We start from the raw sequence: 22,895 nt of genomic DNA on the forward strand, positions 1-22,895 counted from the left end.
GGTTTAATTCCTAGACTACATAAAGAAATCCTACAAATCAACAATAAAAAGACAAATAACCCAATTAAAAAATGAGCAAAAGATTTGAATAGACATATTGCCAAAGAGGACATACAATGGTTAAAAGGCAAATCAAAACCATAATAAGATATTCCACACCTACTAGAATAGCTACTACTACACAAACAGAAAACTGTATACACTGGAGAGGATGTAGAGAAAGAGGAGCACTTATTCACTGTTGCTGGGAATGTAAAATGGTACAACCACTGTGGAAGAACTGAAAGCAGAGACATGAACAGACATTTGCACATTGATGTTCATAGCGGCATTACTCACAATTGCCAAAAGACGGAAGCGATGGAAGCAACGGAAGGGTCCATCACTAATGAATGGATAAACAAAATGTAGCATACACATGTGATGGAATATTATTCAACTGTGGGAAGGGATGAAGTCCTGATGCATGTGACAACATGGGTGAACCTTGAGGATATGATGTTGAATAAAATAAGACATAAAAAAGGGCAAATATTATCATTAGATCTCCTAATATGATCTAATTATATTAAGAAACTCCTAGAATAACAATGTAGAATATAGGTTATAAAGAGATAGAATGAGGGTAGAGAATGGAGAGATGATGCTTAAATTGAGCAGAATTTTTAGTGAGGTTGAATTTAAATGTTTGGAAATGGATAGAGGTGATGGTAGCATATTATGGCGAATGTAATTAAGAGCACTGAATTATGTGTGTGTGTGATTGCAGTTGAAAGGGGAAGTTTAGAGTCATGTATGTCACTAGAAGGAAAACTAGAGGATAAAACATGGGACTGTATAACACTGTGAACCTTACGGTGGGCAATGACTGTAATTAACAGTACAAATATAAATATGTTCTTTCATGAGCTAGAACTATTACAAGGAGTTAATAACAGTGTGGTTTAGGGGGAAAATACACCTACTGCAAACTGTGGACCACAGTTAACTAATATTTTAACTTTTTTCATCAACAGTAACAACTGTATGACACCAAGGTTAAGGTGGTGGGAAAGGAATAGAGATGATTTGTTTTTTTTTTAAGTAAGGAAAATGTTCTAAAATTGATAATGGTGATGAATACACAACTATTTGATGATACTGTGAACCACTGATTGTGTACTCTGGATGGACTATACAGTATGTGAATATCAATAAAACTGCTTAAAAAAATAAAAAAGAAAAGTTGTAGGCATGGAACTCATTGTTGCTGAGTTTGGATGGGAATGAAAGAAGAGAGAATGGATGGATGGTGGCCAGAAAGATTAATAGTGTCAAGTGAAGATATTTGGAAACATAGGTTACCTATTTCTGTTTGATGGCACTAGGGATGGAGCATGCAGATCCAAAAGAGAAAACTGAAAGGGCTGAAAAGTAAAGTGTTAATTATGAGATCAAGTTTCCAAAGGAGATGGGAAAAGATGGAATCCAGAGTGCAGGTGTGGCATAAGGAAGAGGCTGGATAGTCAAATTAAGTTCCTTTCCCTACTCTGCTCCTATGTAAGATCCCCTCCTTATCATGGGAACCAGGCACAGCTCTTGCTTAACTGTGAGTAGCAGGCTTCAATTCCCAGCCAGCCTACAGAACTGTATTCAAACAAGCTGGCTAACCACTTCCTCTTACAGGAACCAGGGAGCACCCCACCCTCTTAATGCCACTAAGCCTGCCACCCAAAGCTCCTGGTTGCTCCCAAGTATAATACCTATGTGACCCTGTGCAGCATCCTATTCCCTTGGACTGAGGGTATTATGTGACTAATAAGCTGCTGTCGACCTCATCTCCCCAGTGTCAGGTACTGTGTTTTTGGCCATTCCTATAACTGTAAGTGGGAATCTCTCCCTCACCAATGGGGTAAAGAGAAGGTGACTGAAATACTAGAGATTGATAGGCTGGTTTAGAAAAATGCGGTAAGGACACCTTCTCTGAAAGGTAGTATAAAAATAGAATATACATCGAGAAAATTGGTGATATGACAAAGCATAAGACAGTACAGAATAGATGGCTTCCCACTTCTCCATGGGGACAGTTTAAAAAGCAGCAAGCACATCTATGTCTACAATGCAGAAATAAAGTCCTCTTATTGGACTGACAATGAGAGTTAATGATACTCATCTACCTGGTTTCCATTACTTACCTCTAAAGGTGCTTACTGGGATGCCTGGTTCCATGATCCATGGTTCTGTCCCTTGCTCTAACTGGGAAATCACATCAGGCTTGGAAACTTGGAGTCCTGCCATGGGGAGGAAAAAGGGAGTCTGTCTGCAGTAAGGGAAAAGTGCCATATCAGAATTCAATCTCCTGGCTTTTTCTTAAGAGAAGAGGGTATGCAGGATAAACCCAATGGGAGTGAACAGCATATCAAACTTTAGTGTTATAAATTCCCAGACATGATGGGGAATTGATTTGGGTTCAAAATATTATTAGTTTGCTGCTCTTACTTGCCAAAGAATAGAAACCCTTTCAAAACTTTTCAAAACTTAGCAATCTCCAGTTTTGAAACCTAACATCAAAACTAACAAACACAAGAAAGAACCTTTCCTCCTTCCCCCTCCCCCAGATATAAACTCAGAGAAGTCATCCCTACCTATAGAAACCAAGTGTGTATAATTTTCTAGTGTCACATCCCTGAACAGATCTCTCTGCACAGGATCCAGCTGTTTCCATTCTTCCTGGGTAAAGTCCACAATCACATCCTTGAAGGTCACCGATTCCTGAAATACCAAACATACTTCTGCTTAGACATAAAGCATTTGCCCGGAAAAGAGGTAAAGCTAGCAATATTGAAAGAAGTATAGACAGGGACTATAAACTAAATGATTTTGATAAAAACTTCTTCCTTTGTAAAATGAATATAAAGACAGTACCTAATTCCTACTAGTTTGTGTGTAGGAAAACCAGTGTGGTTTGAAAGGATGCATGTACCCTAGAAAAGCCATGTTTTAATTCTAATCCCATTTTGTAAAGGCAACCGTTTCTTCTAATCCCTATTCAGTACTGTACGTTTGAAACTGTACTTAGATCATCTCCCTGGAGATGATGTGATCTTGAATGATCAAGAGTGGCTGATAAAATGGATTGGATGGGGGTGGATCCTGATTAGTTTATTGGAATCTTATAAAAAGAAGAAACATTTTGAAGCAAAGAGAGATTCTGAGAGAGCAGGGAATGACCTAGCCATGAGAAGCAGAGAGTCTACCAGCCAGCGGCCTTTGGAGATAAAGAAGGAAAATGCCTCCCGGGGAGTTTCATGAAACAGGAAGCCAGGAGAGAAAGCTAGCAGATGACACTGTGTTCGCCATGTGCCCTTCTGGCTGAGAGAGAAGCCCTGACTGTGTTCACCATGTGCCTTCTCAGTTGAGGAGAGAGAAACCCTGGACTTCATCGGCCTTCTTGAACCAAGGTATCTTTCCCTGGATGCCTTTGATTGGACATTTCTATAGACTTGTTTTAATTGGGACATTTTCTCAGCCTTAGAACTGTAAATCAGCAACTTAAAAATTTCCCTTTTTAAAAGCCATTTCATTTCTGGTATATTGCATTCTGGCAGCTAGCAAACTAGAACTTACAGTTATTGTAAAAATTAAATAAGATTAAGAATTACTGATTGCATATGTAGAATGGTATGATTTCTAAATGTTGGGTTAATTTCTTTTTTTTCTTTTTTTCCGTTAATTAATAAAAAATAAAAAAATTAAAAAATTAAATAAGAAATGTTCAATAGGAAATGCTTAATTTAAGGTCTGGCATATAATAAGCGCTCAATGTTGATCATTTTTATTGTTCTTCATCATCATCATCACCATCATCCTCTCTGTGTTCCAAGATACACCAAGTAATAATAATTTGCCTACTATCATTAATAACATTTTTACTACCTGCAATGTGCAAGAGAATAGCCAAAAATGTATTTGAAAGAACTGGGGTGAAAAATATTTTAAAATATACTAAAAGATAGAATAATTAATACAGGCCTAGTATGGAATGAAACTCAATGAAACAAAACAGAGTACAAAAACAGACCCATGCTTATAAGAACTGAATAGGATCAAGAAACTTTCAAATGAGTTATGATAAGCTGGATGAGTAAATAAATGGTGCCATAATAAATGACTGTCTATTTGTGAAGAAAAATTAATGTGAGAATCTTACTTCACAACATACACAGAAATTCCTGCTGGATTAAAGATTAAATTTTAAAGAAAAAGTATGACTAAATAGCATAATAAAAGACGGGAAAATAGTTATATAAGCTTGAAATGTGGCTGGCAAAAATTAGAAGACAGAGCGATTGACAGTTAAACACATAAAAATGTAAAACATCTAGAAGACATCACAAACAAGGTTAAAAAAAAACCCACAACATACTGAGCTTCTACAAATAATTAGGAAAAATCGATGAATGACCCACAAAAAAGACCATGAGTGATTAACAACTCAAGCAGGTAATACACCCAAGAAAAGATTAATAAACCAAGTAAAGAACTTCACTAAAATAAAAAGTTAGTAAAACAATGAGCTATCAGACTGGCTAACACTACTGAAGTGCTCATATGGACTACGATGGGAACAGAACCCTAACGTAATCTATTTGGGGGACAATCTGACAGGATCTATCAAAATTTTTCATCCATATGCCATTCAATCCAGTCTTACTGGTTCTAGGAATTCATTCTTCAGAAACACCTCATGATGCAAAGACTATATACAAGTATCCCTGCAACATTCTCTGTGTGGACAGGGGGAAAAAAGCAAACTTAAATGCCCATCAATAGGCTAGAAGCCAAAGAATTTATGGTACATCTACACTAAAGCACTTTATTAGCCATTCTTTAAATGAAGTATGCATATAATATGTACTGGTTAGAAAATACATATACAATATATTAACAAATGAAAAGAACAATATACATGGTATGATCCCATTTTTATTTTTATGAATAAGAAAGTTTATATGCAAATGCTTAGGAAAAAAACCTGAAAGAATATACAACCAAATATTAACAGGAGGATGGGGCAGTGAAACTTGGAGGCGACATGAGGGAACTTCCTTATAGGATACATTTGGAACTTTGAGTGAGTGTGCATTCATTTTGGATTTTTTTGTTTATTTTGCTTGGGCAGGCACTAGGAATCAAACCCAGCTCTCTGGCATGACAGGCAAGAACTCTGCCTGCTGAGCCACCACGGCCTGCCCTCATTTTGTTTTAAAAGAGATAAATATACTAAATATTAGTTGGACTTCTGCTTCCAGCCATGACAGAGCAACTAGAACCTGCTCTCCCACTGTAAACAACTACAAAACTGAACAATATATCTGAAACAAGTGTTTTCGTATTTTGGACAGCAGGCAAGACAAAGAATTGTGATCTCTGAGAGAAGTGAAACAAAGAGGTAATTTCCACAATCATTTCAGCTTTCTCCCTCATTCTCCAAACTGCAGAGCAGGATGATAGAGTTCTAGCAAAGCATAGTGGTCTTACTGAGCTGAGGAGATAAAGGTGTCAGCTCAGAACTACTGAGGCAGGGAATTTTCAGGGTAGATACTGGAGAGGAGGGAGCTGCACAAAGGAGGAGCTCCAAAAAGTTTCACTGCGGTACCCTAAAAACTTCAGACAAACACAGATCTGCACATGCACCAGGTGAAATTTTACAAGGCCAAAAAAGACCAACTACTAGGAAAGTATAAATCAGACAAAGGTTCCAAAGCTTACATAGGGCTGAGAATGTGCAGGTTCCAACCATCTAGACTGCAGAGACATCGTTGAATAATTAGGACATTCAGGAGAAAATACAGAAAGGTTTTGCCTAATGGTGTGCTGGTAAATGGATCTCTGAAAATAAAATAACCCTGATGTGTAACGTTTGCAGATTTTCCATGGTGGAAATATAATCTCTGCAGGCAATATTAAGTTACTGAACAGAGTGAGTCAAGATATACAGCATAATCAGCTCCCATGCACAGTTTCAGCATACTTCAGGAATAAGGCTAGTCTAGCCTGCGAAGAGAACCACATCTAGTTTACTCAATCTAACTAACAGACTAAATACTGTTATAGACCCATCTAGCAAAACTTAAAAGTAAGATCTGAAAGGAGCACACTGTTTTCAAATAACTTAATATACAGAACCCAACAAGGTAAAATTCGCAGCATGTATCATCCAATCAAAGATCATTAGGCATGCAGAAAAGCAGAAAAATAAACTACAATAAGGAGAAAAATCAATCAAAAACTAATCCAGACAGTGGCAGAGTTCTCTCCTGCCATGCTGGAGACCTGGGTTCGTTTCCGGGTGCCTATCCATGGAAAAAAAAAGGAAAAATTCAACAAGAAACAATCATAAATATGCACCAAGCCAGAGTACTCCAAAATACATGAGGCAAATACTGGAAACACTGAAGACAGAGATAGACACCTCTACCATAATAGTTGGAGACTTCAATTCCCCAATCTCATCAATGGATCAATGTCTAGACAGAGAATCAATAAAGAAACAGAGAATTTAAATAATACAATAAATGAACTAGACTTAACAGACATTTACAGAACATTACACCCCACAGCAGCAAGATACATGTTTCTCTCAAGTGCTCATGGATCATTCTCAGAGACAGACCATATGCTGAGTCACAAAGCAAGTCTCAATAAATTTAAAAAAAAAAAAAACAAATCATACAAAACAATTTCTCGGATCATAAAGGAATGAAGTTGGAAAACAATAACAGGAGAAGCCCAGAAAACGCACAATATATGGAGGCTAAACAACTAGTGGGTCAAGGAAAAAATTACAAGAGAAATCAGTAAATATCTCAAGGAAAATGAAAGTGAAAACACAAAATATCAAAATTTATGGAATGCAGCAAAGGCAGTACTAAGGAGGGAAATTTATTGCCTTAAATGCCTATCAAAAAAAAAAAAGAAGGGCAAAAATTGAGGAATTAATTTCACTTCGAAGAACTAGAGAAAGAACAGCAAGCTAACCCCAAAGTAAGCAAAGATGAAAGAAATAACAAAGATTAGAGCAGAAATAAATGAAAATGAAAACATGATAACAATGAAGAAAAATCAGCAAAACCAGAAGTTGATTCTTTGAGAAAATCAATAAAATTGATGGACTCTTAGCAAGGTTGACAGAAAGAAAAAGAGAGGATGCAAATAAATAAAATCAGAAATGGAAGAAGAAACGTAACTACTGACCCTGAAGAAATAAAGGAGGTAATGAGAGGATACTATGAGCAACTATATGCTAACAAATCAGACACTGTAGATGAAACGGACAACTTCCTAGAAAGACAAACAACCAATACTGACTCAAGAAGAAATAGATGACTTCAACAAACCAATCACAAGTAAGGAGACTGAATCAATCATAAGGAGCCTCCAAAAAAGAAAAGTCCAGGACCAGAAGGCTTCACATGCGAATTCTACCATGCATTCAAGAAAGAATTAGTACCTACCTGCTCAAACTCTTCAAAAAAATTGAAGATGGAAAGTTACCTTAACCATTCTATGAAGCCAACATCACCCTCACACCAAAGCAAAAGATACTACGAGAAAAGAAACCAGACAAGTTTCTCTAATGAATACAGATATAGATGCAAAAATTCTCAACAAAATTCTTGCAAATCAAATCGAGCAGCATATTTAAAGAATTATATACCATGACCAAGTGGGATCTATTCCAGGTATGTAAGGATGGTTCAATATAAGAAAATCAATTAATATAATACAATGTACCAACAAATTAAAGCAGAAAAAACACATGATCATCTCAACTGACACAAAAAAAGGCATTTGATAAAATTTAACATCCTTTGTTGATGAAAACACTTCAAAGATAGGAATAGAAGGGAACTTCCTCAACATGATAAAGAGAATATATGAAAAACCCACAGCTAACATCATTCTCAATGGGGAGAGACTGAAAGCTTTCCCTCCAAGATCAGGAACAGAACAAGGATGTCCACTGTCACCACTGTTATTCAACATTGTGCTGGAAGTTCTAGCTAGAGCAATTAGACAAGAAAAAGATATAAAAGGCATCCAAATTGGAAAGAAAGAAATAAAACTCCCACTGTTCGCAGATGATATGATACTATATGTCAAAAACACTGAAAAATCCACAGCAAAGCTACTAGAGCTAATAAATGAATACAGCAAAGTGACAAGATACAAGACCAACACTCATAAATCAGTAGTGTTTCTATACAGTAAGTGAACGATCTTAGGAGGTAATCAAGAAAAAAATTCCATTTACAACTGCAACCAAAAGAATAAAATATTTAGGAATAAATTTAACTAAGTATACAAAAGACCTATACAAAGAAAACTACAAGAAATTACTGAAAGAAATCATAATAGACCTAATAAATGGAAGGGCATATCATATTCACGGATTGGAAGAATAAATATAGTTAAGATGTCAATTCTACCTTAATTGATTTATAAATTCACTGCACTACCAATTAAAATCCCAAAAACTTACTTTTCAGAAATAGAAAAACTAATAAACAAATTCATTTGGAAGGGCAGGTGCCCCATATAGCTAAAAATATCTTGAGAATGAAAAATGAAGTGGGAGGTCTCATACGACTTGACTTTAAGGCATATTACAAAGCTACAGTGATCAAAACAGATGGTACTGGCATAAAGACTGATAAACTGAACAATGAAATCAAATAGAGTGTTCAGATATAGACCCTCTCATCTATGGACAACTGATCTTTGATAAGGCAGTCAAGCCAATTCACCTGGGACAGAGCAGCCACTTCAATAAATAATGCTTGGAGAACTGAATATTCATATATAAAAGAATGAAAGAGGATCCATATCTCACACCTTATATAAAAATTAACTCAAAATGGATCAAAAACCTAAACATTAGAGCTAAGACCATAAAACTTTTAGAAGAAATTGTAGGGAAATAGCTTATAAAACTTGGAATAGGAGGCAGTTTCCTAGATCTTACATCCAAAGCATGAGCATTGAAGAAAGAAATAGATAAATGGAAACTCCTCAAAATTAAACACTTTTGTGCATCAAGGAACTTTGTCAGAAAGTAAAAAGGCAGTCAATGCTTGGGAGGCAATATTTGGAAACCACACATCAGATAAGGGTTTAGTATCCAGAATAAATAAAGAGATTCTTCAGCTCAACAACAAAAAGACAAGTAAACCAATTTAAAAAGGAGCAAAAGACATGAACAGACACTTCACAGAAGAGAAAATACAAGTGGCTAAAAAGCACATGAAAAGATGTTCAACTTCCCTGGCTATTAGGGAAATGCAAATCAAAACCACAATAAGATATCATCTCACCCCCCACCAGAATGGCCATTATCAAAAAATCAGAAAGTAATAAGTGCTGGAGAGGATGTGCAGAAAGTGGCACAATTATCCACTGTTGGTGAGAATGTAAAATGGTACAACTGCTGTGGAAAGCAGTTTGGCAGTTGCTCAGGAAGCTAAGTATAGAATTGCCATATGATCCAGCAATCCTATTGAGGGTATCTATTCAGAGGACATGAGGGCAAGGACACAAACAGACATTTGCACACCCATGTTTATAGCAGCATTATTTACAATTGCCAAGAGACGGAAACAGCCCAAACATCCATCAACAGAAGAGTGGCTAAACAAGTTGTGGTATATCCATACAGATGGAATGTTACGCAAGTGTAAGACAGTATAAAATCATGAAGCATGTAACAACATGGATGTATCTTGAAGACATTAAGCTAAGTGAAATTAGTCAGAAAGAAAGAAACAAATATTGTATGGTTTCATTGATATGAACTAACATTAATGAGTGAACTTGAAGAATTCAGTTAAGAACACAAGGTATCAGGTAGACAGAAATAGGGTAGAGATTGGGAAACTGGTGCTGAAGGGATACAAATTGTATAACAGGACTGACTGTAAAAATTCAGAAATGGATGGCACGATACTACTTGACTGTAGCACAATAATGTAAGTATACTGAATGAAGCTGAATGTGACAATGATGGAGGAGGGTTTGGGGCACATAATGAAACCAGAAGGAAAGACAGGCAATAAAAGACTGAGATGGTATAATTTAGGAATGCCTAGAGTGTACAATGATGGTGATTAAATGTACAAATTAAAAAATGTTTTTGCATGAGGAAGAACAAAGGAATGTCAGTATTGCATGGTGTTGAAAATAGATGGTATATAGGAAAAAATACAATCCAAGTTTGGGTCTATAGTCAACAGTAACATTGTAATATGCATCCAATGGATGTAACAAAGGCATTGTGCCAAAACAAAATGTCAACAGGCAGGGGACTGGGAAAAGGGTATGGGTTCTTTGTGGAAAAAAAAAAAAAAGGAAATGTCTTCAGATAGAGTATGGTGGCAAAAGCATGTCTATACACTTAGGCTGGATTATATGATATGTGGATAAAACTATTTTAAAAATGAACAGAGCGAAGCAAGTGCTAGAGAAAATGTGGAAAAGATGTACCTATTCACTATCAGTAGGAAAATGAGAGGTGCAGCCCCTTGGAGGGAAATGTGATGGTTCCACAGGAGGCTAGGGGTGGGTTGGCCATGTGATCCTGAAACCCCATCGCTCAGTACATACCTGGAGGAGCTGAGTGTGGGGACACAAATGGACATTTGCACCCTGGTGTCTCTGGTAGCAGTGTATGTGATCCACAATGAATGGAGGTGGCCTAAGGGTACAACAACTGAGGAATGGAAGGGGGAACTATGGTGTATACATACAATGGACTACTGAGCAGCCATAAGAAGGAATGAAGTCGTGAGGCATGCAACTAGATGAATGAACCTTAAAAGCTGTATTTTAAAATGTCAGGAACAAAAAGACAACTATTATAATGCCTCAATCATATGGACTAACTATAACATAAAAATTCGGTGAACTAAAGTTGAAAGCATGGGATATCAGGGTGGGGCATATTGTAAAGGGTACTAGATTGTAAACCCTTACAGCAGTCATATATATTCAGGGGCTGTAACTTTTATTCTAAATTCTCAGATACTGAGATGGTTGTAAATAACATGGTCTTTCGCAGAAACTTCAGGTATTTATGTGACACCTGAGACTCAGAGTTAGAGCTCTGAAGCTATGAAAGTAAGCAGTACCCCATACAGGAACTGTTTAAAGAGCTGAAAAAGTGATCAGATATTCAGTAGAGATATGAATGAAGGTGATCTGGATAAGACTAAGGTATATTAGAAGACTGGGTAAAGGATAATATATCCATATTTTAAAACTTCAACTACTGTGTGAGACTAAAGGGAGAAATATTTACTTGGTGCAAAATTTATATTTTTACTAGTGCATTTACTAATTTAACTTACATGATCAGTTTAATTGAATACTGTAAATACATGGAATCTTGAATAGGGCATGACATTTTGCAGGTTTGTACAGTTTAGTGTGATGCCCCGATAAATCCCAGAGTGATTTGGACAGTGAATAAAGAAGTATTTGCAAAGTCCCCTTGGGGGAATCAGGAGAAAGTGGGAAATATTCAACTTCCCCATCTGCAGAATTCACAAGCAGTGGGACAAACAAATCAACAGGCTGAGCCCTCAATCTTGGGGTTTGCCCCTATAAAACTTATCCCTGCAAAGGATAAGCTAAGCCTACTTAAAATTAGGTCTAACAGTCACCCCCAGAGAACCTCTTTTGTTGCTCAAATGTGGCCTCTCTCTAAGATGACATGGCAAGTGAGCTCACTGCCCTATCCCTCTAAGTGGGATGTGATTCCCAGAGGTATAAACCTCCCTGGCAACCTAGGATAGAACTCCTCGGATGAGCCAGGGCTCAACATTGAAGGAATGAGAAAACCTTCTCGACCAAAAAGGGGAAGAGAGAAATGAGACAAAATGAAGTGTCAGTGGCCGAGAGACTTCAAACAGAGTCAAGAGGTTATCTTGGAGGTCATTCTTATGCATTATATAGATAACCACTTTTTAGTTTATGGTGTATGGGAGTGGCTAGAGGGAAGTACCTGAAACTGTAGAGCTGTGTTCTAGTAGCTGTCTTTCTTGAAGATAATTGTATAATGATATAGCTTTTACAATGTGACTATGTGATTGGGAAAACCTTGTGTCTGATGCTCCTTTTATCTATGGTATAGACAGATGAGTAAAAAATATGGATAAAAAAGAATAGGGGGTGTCTATGTAGGACATGATTCCCAGGGATGTGAACCTTCCTGGCAACGTGGGACAGAAATCCTAGAATGAGCTGAGACTCAGCATCAAGGCATTGAGAAAACCCTAGAATGAGCTGAGACTCAGTATCAAGAGACTGAGAAAATCTTCTCGACGAAAAGGGGGAAGAGTGAAATGAGACAAACTGTCAATGGCTGAGAGATTCCAAACAGAGTCGAGAGGTTATCCTGGAGGTTTTCTTACGCATTAAGTAGGTATCACCTTGTTAGTCAAGATGTAATGGAGAGGCTAGAGGTAACTGCCTGAAAAAGTAGGGCTGTGTTCCAGTAGCCATGTTTCTTGAAGATGATTGTATAATGATATAGCTTTCACAATGTGACTGTGTGATTGTGAAAACCTTGTGTCTGATGCTCCTTTTATCTACCTTGTCAACAGACAAGTAGAACATATGGAATAAAAATAAATAATAGGGGGAACAAGTGTTAAAATAAATTTAGTTTGAAATGCTAGTGATCAATGAAAGGGAGGGGTAAGGGGTATGGTATATATAAATATTTTTTCTGTTTTCGTTTTATTTCTTTTTTTTTGAATAGATGCAAATGTTCCAAGAAATGATCATGATGATGAATATGCAACTATGTCATGATACTGTAAATTACTGATTATATATGTAGAACGGAATGATCAAAATAGGAACATTTGTGTTTGTTAGGTGTTTTTTGGTATCTAAAAAAATAAAAAATAATAAAAAAAATAATGGGGGGACAAAGGCTAAAATAAATTGAGTAGATTGAAATACTAATGGTCAATGAGAGGGAGGGGTAAGGGGTATGGTATGTATGAGTTTTTTCTTTTTTATTTCTTTTTCTGGAGTGATACAAATGTTCAAAAAAAAACTTGATGATTAATACACAACTATGTAATAATATTGTAAGCCACTGATTATATATCATGTATAGAATGTTTATATGTCAAGAATGTTTGTATGTTTGTTTAAGGTTTGAGAATAAAAATCCAAAACTAACCTAATCCAAAACTAACACAGATATTAGAATTAGTAGACAAGAGAATTAAATGTTATTATGAGTGTGTTTCATAGTTATTATGATTCAATATTTCAAAAAGGTAAGCAAAGACATGGAAGATTTAAGACCCAAATTAAACTGCTAGAGCTGAAAATAACAAAGTATTGTGATAAGATACACTGGATAATATTAACAGCACATTCAGCATAGCAAAAGAAAAGATAAACAAACTCAAAGACATAGAAATAGAAATTAACCAATAAAAAAAGAGAGGGAAAAAAGAATTAAAGAGTACCAGGGAGCTACGGGACAACTTCAAGTGGCCCACTATATATGTAATTTGAGAATGAAAAAAAAGGAAAAGCAGAAAACTATTTGAAGAAAAAAACAGCCAATTATTTTCCAAACTTGACACAAATTATAAATCCACAGATTCAAGAAGCTCAACAAATTGCAAACCAAAAAAACAAAGAAAACTACCCCAAAGCATATCATAATCAAATTGCTCAAACCCAGTGATGAATAAAAAAAATGTTAAAAACAACCAGGGAAAAGGTCACAAAGATTAAAATGGCAAATTTTTGTTGTTGTGGTTGTAAACAGTGAAAGCAAAAAGACAATGAAGCAATATTATTAAGGTCCTGAAAGAAGAAAAACATCCAACTAGAATTTGATACACAACATACACATCATTAAAAAATGAAGGTCAAATAAAGACTTTTAAAACATGTACAAAAGCTGAAAGAATTCATCAACAGCAAATCTGCACTATAAGAAATGTTAAAGGAAGCCCTTCAGGCAGAAGGAAAATGACATCAGATAGAAATATGGATCTACACCAAGGTTTCTCAACCTCAGGCACTACTGATATTTTGGTCTGGATAGTCATTTAAAATAATTGTGGGGGGCTTTCCTGTACATTGTGGGCAACCCCCTAGTTTCTACCCACCAGAAGTCGGTTGCACCCCCACCCAAGTCATGAAAATCAAAAATGTTTCCTAATATTTCCAAATGTCCCCTGGGGGGCCAAATCATTCCCAACTGAGAAACACCAATCTACACAAAGGAATGTAGAACATCAGAAGTGGTAACAACATGGGCAAAAACATATAATTTTCTTCTTGTTCTTTAAATCTCTTTAAAATATAATTGACTACTTAAACAAAAATTATAACAATGTATTGTGGGATTTATAGCATACGTATAAGTAAAATGTATGATAAAACAAGCATAACAACTGGGAGCGTAGAAATGGAAGTATACTATCATAAGACTCTTATATTGTCCATTAAGTGATATAATATCACTTCAAAGTAGACAGTGATAAATCAAATCTGTATGCTAAAATCCTAAAGCTGCAACTAAATTAACAAAACAACGAGTTGTGGATAATAAGCCAACAAAGGAAATAAAATAGTACCATAAAAAATTACTAAACCAAAAGAAGGTAGGAATAGGGAAAACAGGGAACAAAGTTCAAATAGAAAATAAACAGCTAGATGACAGGCTTAAATCTAACATACCAATAATCACATTAAATGTATATGACCTAAACATCTCAGTTAAAAGGCAGAGATTGCTAGATTGGACAGATAAAAACAAACAAAAACAAAATCCAACTACATATGCCTATAAGGAACTCACTTTAAATATAAAGATGCAAATAAATTAAAAGGATGGAAAAAGACAGAGTTAATACTAACAAAAAAATCAAAGAAAATTTCAGAGAAAACAATATTACAAAGCATAAAAAAGGTCATTTCTCAATGAGAAAGTAGTCAGCTATTTAAGAGGACATAACAACCCTAAATGTTTATATACGAAGCAAAACTGATAGACCTGCAAGGAAAAATAAATCCACAATTATAGTATAAGATTTCAATACCACTCTCACAGTAACTGATAAAACAAGAAAGAAAATAAATCAATATATAAAAGATTTAAATAATACTATCAACCAATTTGACTTGACACCTGCAATATACAGAATAATGGCTCCCCCAAAATACCCAAGTCCAAATCACTGAAATCTGTCAATATTATATAACATGACAAAAAAGAGACTTTGCCGATTTGGTTAAGAACCTTGAGATAGGTGAGAGCTTCCTGGTTTACACAGGTGGGCCCTATATATTCACAAGAATCCTTATAAGAGAAGCAAGAGGGCCAGAGTAGAAGTGAAAATGAAAAAGGAAGTCAGTCAGAGAAAGTGAGAGAGATTTGATGATGCTGTGTTCCTGACCTTGAAGATGGAAGAAGGTGACACAAGCCAAGGAATATAGACAGTTTCTAAAAGCTGGAAAAGACAAGGGGACAGATTTTCCCTTAAAACCTCCAGAAGGAATGCAGCCCCGCTAACCCATTTTAGACTTCTGACTTCTAAAACTGTAGGTTTGTAAATTGTATTGTCTTGTCAGTAAGTTGGCAACAATTTATTGCTGTAGGAATAGAAAGCTAATATAACATCTATAAATACTCTATCCAACAACAGCAAAATACAGATTTTTTTCAAATGCTCACTGATCATTTACCTAGATAGACCATATTCTGTGGCAAAGAACAAGTCTCAATAAATTTAAAAGGTTTAAGTCATACAAAATATCTTCTCCTACTATACAGAATTAAATTAGATATCAGTAACAGAAAGATCTGTGGAACATCACCAAGTATTTGGAAACTAAACGTATTGGTCAAGGTTTTCCAGAGAAACAGAACTGACAGGACACAGAAAACATACACACACACGTGTGCACGTGTATGTATATAAGTATTAAGATATGTATTATAGGACTTGGCTTGTGACACTGTAGAGATAGGCAAGACTGAATTCTGTAAGGCAGGCAAAAAACTGGGAACTCTGATGAAGGTTTCAATGAATTCCCCAGGAGAAGTCAGCTGGCTGACTTCTTCCTGATTGCAGAAATAATCAGTTTTCCCTTTAAGATCTTAAACTGATTGGATGAGACTTCTCTCATTGCTGAAAGCAATCTCCTCTGTTCACTTTAGATGTAATAGATGCAATCATTTAAAGCTCATGATTTAGATCCACAGAATACCCTCACAATAACAATTAAACCAGTACTTGCTTGCTCAAACAACTGGACATCACAAGCTAGCCAAGTAGATACATGAAATTAACCATCACTCTAAATAGAACACTCGCCACAAAAGCAGTTATTTAGGGGGAAATTTACAGCACTAAATACCTCTAATAGAAAAGAAGAAAGGTCTCAAATCAATGATATTAGCTTCCACTCTAAGAAACTAGAAAAAGAACAAATAAAATACAAATTAAGCTGAAGAAAGGGAATAAAAAAGGAAAGAAATCAATGAAACAGAAAAAAGTAACAAATAAACAATGAACCCCAAATCCATGATAACCCCCTAGCCAGACGAATCAGGAAAAAGGAGAGAAGATAAAAATGACCAATATCAGGAAAGAAAGAGGGAGCACCTCTACACATCCTAGACATTAAAAGGACAATATGGGAATGTCATGAATAACATTAGGTCAATTAATCTGACAAATTAGATGAAAATGGATCATTTATTTGAAAGACACAAAGTCTTAGAGGCCATTCAAGAAGAAATAACCTGAGATGTCATATATCTATTAAAGGAACTGCATTTGTACTTAATAACCTTACCACAAGGAAAAACCCCAAGCCCAGATGGCTTTACTGGTGAATGCTATCAAGCACTTAAGGAAGAGACCAATTCTACTCAACTCTTTCAGAATGTTGGAGAGGAGGTAATACTGAAGGTTTTATAAGAAAAAAACTACAAGCTAATACCCCTCATGAACAAAGATGTAAAACTGCAATTAAAAAGTTTAGCAAATCAGGGCGGGCCGCGGTGGCTCAGCGGGCAAGAGTGCTTGCCTGCCATGCCGGAGGACCCCGGTTCGATTCCCGGCCCCAGCCCATGTAAAAAAAAAACAAACAAACAAACAAAATATAATAAAACAAGAAAATGTTTAAAGATGTTTCCCTTTCTTCCTCCCTTCCTTCCTTCCATCCTTCCTTCCTTCTCTCTGTCTTTCCTTCCCTTCCTCCCTCTCTCTTAAAAAAAAAAAAAAGTTTAGCAAATCAAATCCAACAATACATGCAAGGAATAACTTATAAGAAAAAAACTACAAGCTAATACCCCTCATGAACAAAGATGTAAAACTGCAATTAAAAAGTTTAGCAAATCAAATCCAACAATACATGCAAGGAATAACAAACACATCATGATCAAGTGAGATAAACTGCAGGAATGCAAAGTTGGCTTAACATTCAAAAACCAATCCATGTACAGAGTTAGAGCACTGAAGTTATGAAAGTCAGCATTACTCCCATTCAGTAACCATTAAAAAACCTGAAAAAGTGATCCGACTTTATCTAGAGATATGAATAAAGTTCATCTGGATAGGACTAAGGTAAATCAGAATATTGAATAAGTTTCAACCTCTGTGCAAGATCAAAGAGGAAGATGCATTACTGGCATAAAATTCATATTTTTGGTAGCTCATTTTCTAATTTAACTTGCATAGGCATTTATTTGAACACCATAATTATATGGAATCTTGAATAGGGAGTGAGATCTTGTTGGTTTCTTGTTAGTGTGATGCCCCAATATGTCCCAGAGTAATTTCGGCAAAGAATAAAAAAGTATTTGCAGGGTGGGCAACAATGGCTCAGTGGCAGAGTTCTCACCTGCCATGCCAGAGACACGGGTTCAGTTCCCGGTTGCCTGCCCATGTTAAAAAAAAAAAAAAATTACTTGCAAAGTCCTCTTGGGGGACTGGAAAGAAAGGAGGAAATATTAAACTTCCCCTCTGGGGAATTCCTGATACTCGCAAGCAGTAGGGACAACCACATCAACAGGCTGAGCCCACAATCTTGGTGCTCGCTCCTATGAAACTTATTTCTGCAAATTATAAGCTAAGCCTACTAATTATGCCTAAGGATCACCCTCGGAGAGCCTTTTGTTACTCAGATGTGACCTCTCTCTCTAAGCCAATGTGACAGGTGAACTCACTGCTCTCCCCACTATATGGGACATGACTCCCAGGGTTGTAAATCTCCCTAGCAACAACCTGACTTCTGGGGATGAACCAGGACTCAGAATCACTGGAAAGAGAGAGCCAGCCTGACCAAAAGGGGGAAGAAAGAAATGAGAAAAAAATGAAGTCTCACCAAGGGAAGAGAGGTTTGTTTTGTTCTGAACCTAGATTTTTCTGTGGCACATGGTCTAACTCAACCTGTCTGGATAGCTAATTTAAACAATCGGAGTACAGGGAGCCCAGAATAATAATGAGGGCCTTTAATCCTGTATAGCTTAATGTAATGCCTGGATACATCCCAGAATATATTAAGCAGATGATCAAGAAGTGTTGGCAAAGTTCCAGGTCAATGGGCTAAGCCCTCAATCTTGGGGCTTGCTCTTGTGAAGGTTACATATGTAGTGGAAAAGCTAAGCCTACCTATAAGAATGTCTAAGAGTTACCTCCAGAGGACCACTTTTGTTGCTCAGATGTGGCCTCACTCTGTCTGGGCCTAGCTCTGCAAGTAAAATCATTGTCCATCCCCTGCATGGAACGTGGTATCCAGGCGTGGAAGTCCCCCTGGTAGCATGGGAAATGACTCCCGGGGATGAGTCTGGCCCTGGCACCGCGGGATCAACGATGCTGTCCTGACCAAAAGGGTGAAGAGAAGTGTAGCAAGTGAGGTGTCGGTAGCTGAGAGAGTTCAGGTGGAGTCAAGAGGCTACTCTGGAGGTCACTCTTGTGCCAATTCCAGTTAGACACTGCTACCTATTATGACTTTCCAGGCCCCAACCAAGGCTGTTCCAGTCAATCCTGGAGAACACCTGGGGCAATATATGAGATTCTACGAAAGTTCCATGCACGGGGGTAACTTTCTGGGGGCCTGCAGCCTCCAGATGGGTCCCTGGACTGAATGAGTCCTGGAACCTAGAGAGGCCAGTTTTTCCAGGGTATTGGCTAGGTCCATCTCCCTATCCCTTATTATTGACAGCCCCTTCCAATATGGGGGAGTCGGACTGGGCATAGCCCAGATGCCCCTGGGGAGTGGGAGATGGGAAAGGGGGGATGGTAGAGTTATATAGAGAGGGTAGGGTTTAGCAGATGAGTATGACTGTTGAATCACTGTGCTGATGTTTCTTTTGGTCTCCAGTGTCTTGGAGCAGCTAGAAGTAAAGACCTAAAAATTGTGGAGTTGTAGCCTGTACCAGACTCTGAAGTCTGTTCTACAACTAAATGTTGTGGTGTGCATTGAAATTTGTTGCTTTTTCGTATATAGGTTATTTTTTACAAAAAAGAAGAAAAAAAGTGAAGGTAAAAAAAATACATATTCCTTTTAACCTCTAATGTTCTAGAGCAGCTAAAAGGAAAAATCTGAGACGGTATGGTAGTCCATGACAAACTCTGGGATCTATTCTGTAACTATTTGTTGAAGAGTGCTTTGAAAACTATTGCTTTTTTCTTTCTTTGCTTTGTATATATGTTATACAATAAAAGGAGTCTCAATGGCTAAGATTTCAAACAGAGCTGGGAGGTTGTCCTGTAGGTTATTCTTACGCATCATACAGATATCTCTTTTCAGTTTATGGTGTATTGAAGTGGCTAGAGGGAAAGTATCTGAAACCGCTGAACTGTGTTCCAGCAGCCCTGATTCTTGAAGACTATATAACTATAAAGCTTTTACAATGTATCTATGCGATAGTGAAAACCTTGTGTCTGATGCTCCTTTTATCCATACCCTGGGTATGATAACTAAATGTTGTAGAAATAGGCCCACTAATATACAGATGAGTAAAAAAAAAATTAAGAACAAATAAATAATGGAGGAGATAAAAGGTAAAAATTGGGTAGATTGAAATACTGTGGGTCAATGAGAGGGAGGGCTAAGGAGTATGGGATGCATGAGGTCTTTTTTTTATTATTTCTTTTTCTGCAGTGATACAAATGTTCTGAAAATGAACACGGTGAAGAATACACAACTATGTGATGATACTGTGAGTCATTGATTGTATAAATATGGTTGGACTGTACATGTATGGATATTTCTCAATAAAAACATTAACAAAAAAAGGGGGGGAGAACAAAAGAGCTTCAGAGCACAAACAGCCAGAGACCTTTGGAGATGCAGGAAAAAAGTGCCTCCAAGAAGCTGTTTGAAGAAGCCTGGAGAGAAAGCTAGCAGAAGTCGCCATGTGCCTTCTCAGCTGAGAGAGAAATCCTGAATGTCATCAGACTTGTCTGAGTCTTTCTCCAGATGCATTAGTTTGGCCACTTTTCTGGCCTTAGAGGGGTAAACTTGCAACTTCATAAATTCCTTTTATTAAAGCCGTTCAAAAAATAATCCATGTAATTCACCAAATTAACAAATTTAAAAAGAAAAATCATACAATCATCTCAATAGATACAGTAAAAGCATCTGACAAAATGTGAAAATTACTTATAAAAACTCTCAGCAAAGTAGGATTAAAAGACAAATTTTTAATATAATAAATGGCACCTATTTAAATCTCAAAGCTACCATCATACCTAGTACTGAAAGACTGAATGCTTTTCCTTAAGATCAGTAAGAAGTCAAGGATGTTATCTTTTACACTTTCTATTCAACACTGGAGGATCTAGGTAGAAGGAAGGATGGAAGGAAGGACAAAGGTAGAAAAGAAAGGAAGAAAGAGGGAGACAGGAAGGAAAAAAGAGAGGGAGAAAGGGAAACAAGGAGGAAAACCATCTTTATACAGACATAACTGTCTACGTAGAAAATCTGATGAAATTTACCAAAAAGCCACTAGAATAGGTGAGTTTTATAAGTTTGCAGGAGATTAATACACAAAAATCAATTTTATTTTTATAACAACAAACAATTGAAGCTGAAATTACAAGAGCAATACCACTTACAAAAGAATTAAGAAATATGAAATACTCTGGGAAAAATAGAAAAAAAAGGCTAAGACTTTTCCACTGAAAACTACAAAACACTACTGAGAGAAACTAAAGAAGGCCGAAATAAATGGGAAGATATATGCCTTTTTTCAGGAGTTGTGTTAGGCAGAACCCCTTCCCCCATGTGACCAAACCTAGCAAATATTCCAAGAAACTTTCACCCACCCATGATTTCCAGGAAACCCATGGAGCCCACCCAAGCCCACACCCTCTTGCCCTCTCACAGGTGTAATCTTTCGATAAGCTCCTATTAAACCTGCATGACTGAGTTTACATTTTAAACCCCACCAATGAAGAGTTGCCAACTCCCATTTTAGGTCCCTGCTTCCAAAACCAAACAATGGAAACCTGCCAACTTTCTGCTCCCAAGCTAGACAATGAAAATCCACCACCACCCTTTCCTTATAAGTTATACCCCTTCCCCTGCTTGGTGCTGTCAACATTTTAGGCACTAGCCCACTTGTGCATAGCCTCACAATAAAGCTCCTTTAATCGATTTGGCCTCTTCTCCTCCCTCCCAGTTGAGAAACCTATCAGTAAGACTAATAAGTCAATCTTCCCAAACTAGTTTACAGATTCAGTGAAATCCCAATCAAAATCCCAGCAGGCTTTTTGTAGGTTTTAAAAAGTTGCTTATAGATTTCATACGGAAATGAAAAGAACCTAGAATGGCCAAAACGACTTTGAAAAAGAAAAACAAAAGTGGCATATTAATTAACATATCTGATTGAAGATTTATGATTTTACTGCAGTAATAAAGTCTGATATTGGAGATAAAGAGAGACAAATAGGTCAATGGAACAGAGTAGTGTAGAAATAGGCCCACATATATACAGATAACTGATTTTCAACAAAAGTATAAAGATAATTCTATGGAGAAATGATAGTTTTTTCAACAAATGGTACTGAAACAATAGATAGCCACATGCAAATAAATACAATTAACACAAAATGGGTCATCAACCTAAACTAAAACCTAAAACTATAAAATTTCTAGAAGAAAACATCAGCAGAAATCTTTGTGACCTTGGGTTACATAAAGATTTCTAGATATGACACTAAAGGTACAGTTCATAAAAGAAAATATTGACTCCATCACAATTAAAAACTTCTGCTCTTCAAAAGATACCCTTAAAAAGAAAAGGAACGGACAGGAGGAAAATATTTACAAAGCAAATCCAAAGTATATAAAGAACTCTCAAAATTAAATAACAAAAAAAAAAACCCAAATTTTAAAAACTGGGCAAAAGATTTCAACAGATACTTTATCAAACAAAATATACTCATAGTAAATAAACACATAAACCAAAAAATTTTTCAATATTAGTCATTAGAGAAATGCAAATTAAAACCACAAGATATCACTACACCATCAATTAAAATGGCTAAAATTAAAAACACTGCCCATTAACAGGTGTTGGTGAGGATATGCAATACTGAAACTCTTGTACACTACTGGTGGTAATATAATAAGGTACAACTACTTTGGAAAACAGTTTGGCAGTTTCCTGAAAGTTAAATATACACTAGCAGATGCCAGGGAACCGTTGTGGGAAGCTGAGGGAATGCAGAGGGGCAGGGAAATGGGTTAAAAGGGGAAAGAGGAAACTTTCAGTAGTGGTGATATGCTCACTATCTTGATTGGGGTGATGGTTTCTTGAGAGTATACATATATCAAAATTCATCAAACTATATACACTT

The 22,895-nt window shown here is 36.6% G+C and overlaps 1 protein-coding gene across 6 annotated transcripts in view; it reads right to left on the reverse strand.

Moving 5' to 3' along the window:
• The window catches only part of ZNF184 (zinc finger protein 184), a 41,636-nt gene that overhangs the window by 12,851 nt on the left and 5,890 nt on the right, over window positions 1–22,895 (reverse strand). For all 6 annotated transcript variants that reach the window (XR_013168807.1, XR_013168806.1, XR_013168805.1 and 3 more), the window contains exons 4-5: window positions 2,625–2,751; window positions 2,175–2,270 (exon numbers count right to left, since the gene is read on the reverse strand). Coding sequence is in view for 3 of the 6 variants with exons in the window: in XM_077143891.1 (XP_077000006.1) it covers window positions 2,175–2,270; window positions 2,625–2,751 (223 nt within the window). In the remaining 3 variants the exon portion in view is untranslated. The remainder of the gene's footprint in view (window positions 1–2,174; window positions 2,271–2,624; window positions 2,752–22,895) is intronic.

This window comes from Tamandua tetradactyla, chromosome 25 (assembly GCF_023851605.1).
Source record: "Tamandua tetradactyla isolate mTamTet1 chromosome 25, mTamTet1.pri, whole genome shotgun sequence".
Lineage (NCBI taxonomy): Eukaryota > Metazoa > Chordata > Mammalia > Pilosa > Myrmecophagidae > Tamandua > Tamandua tetradactyla.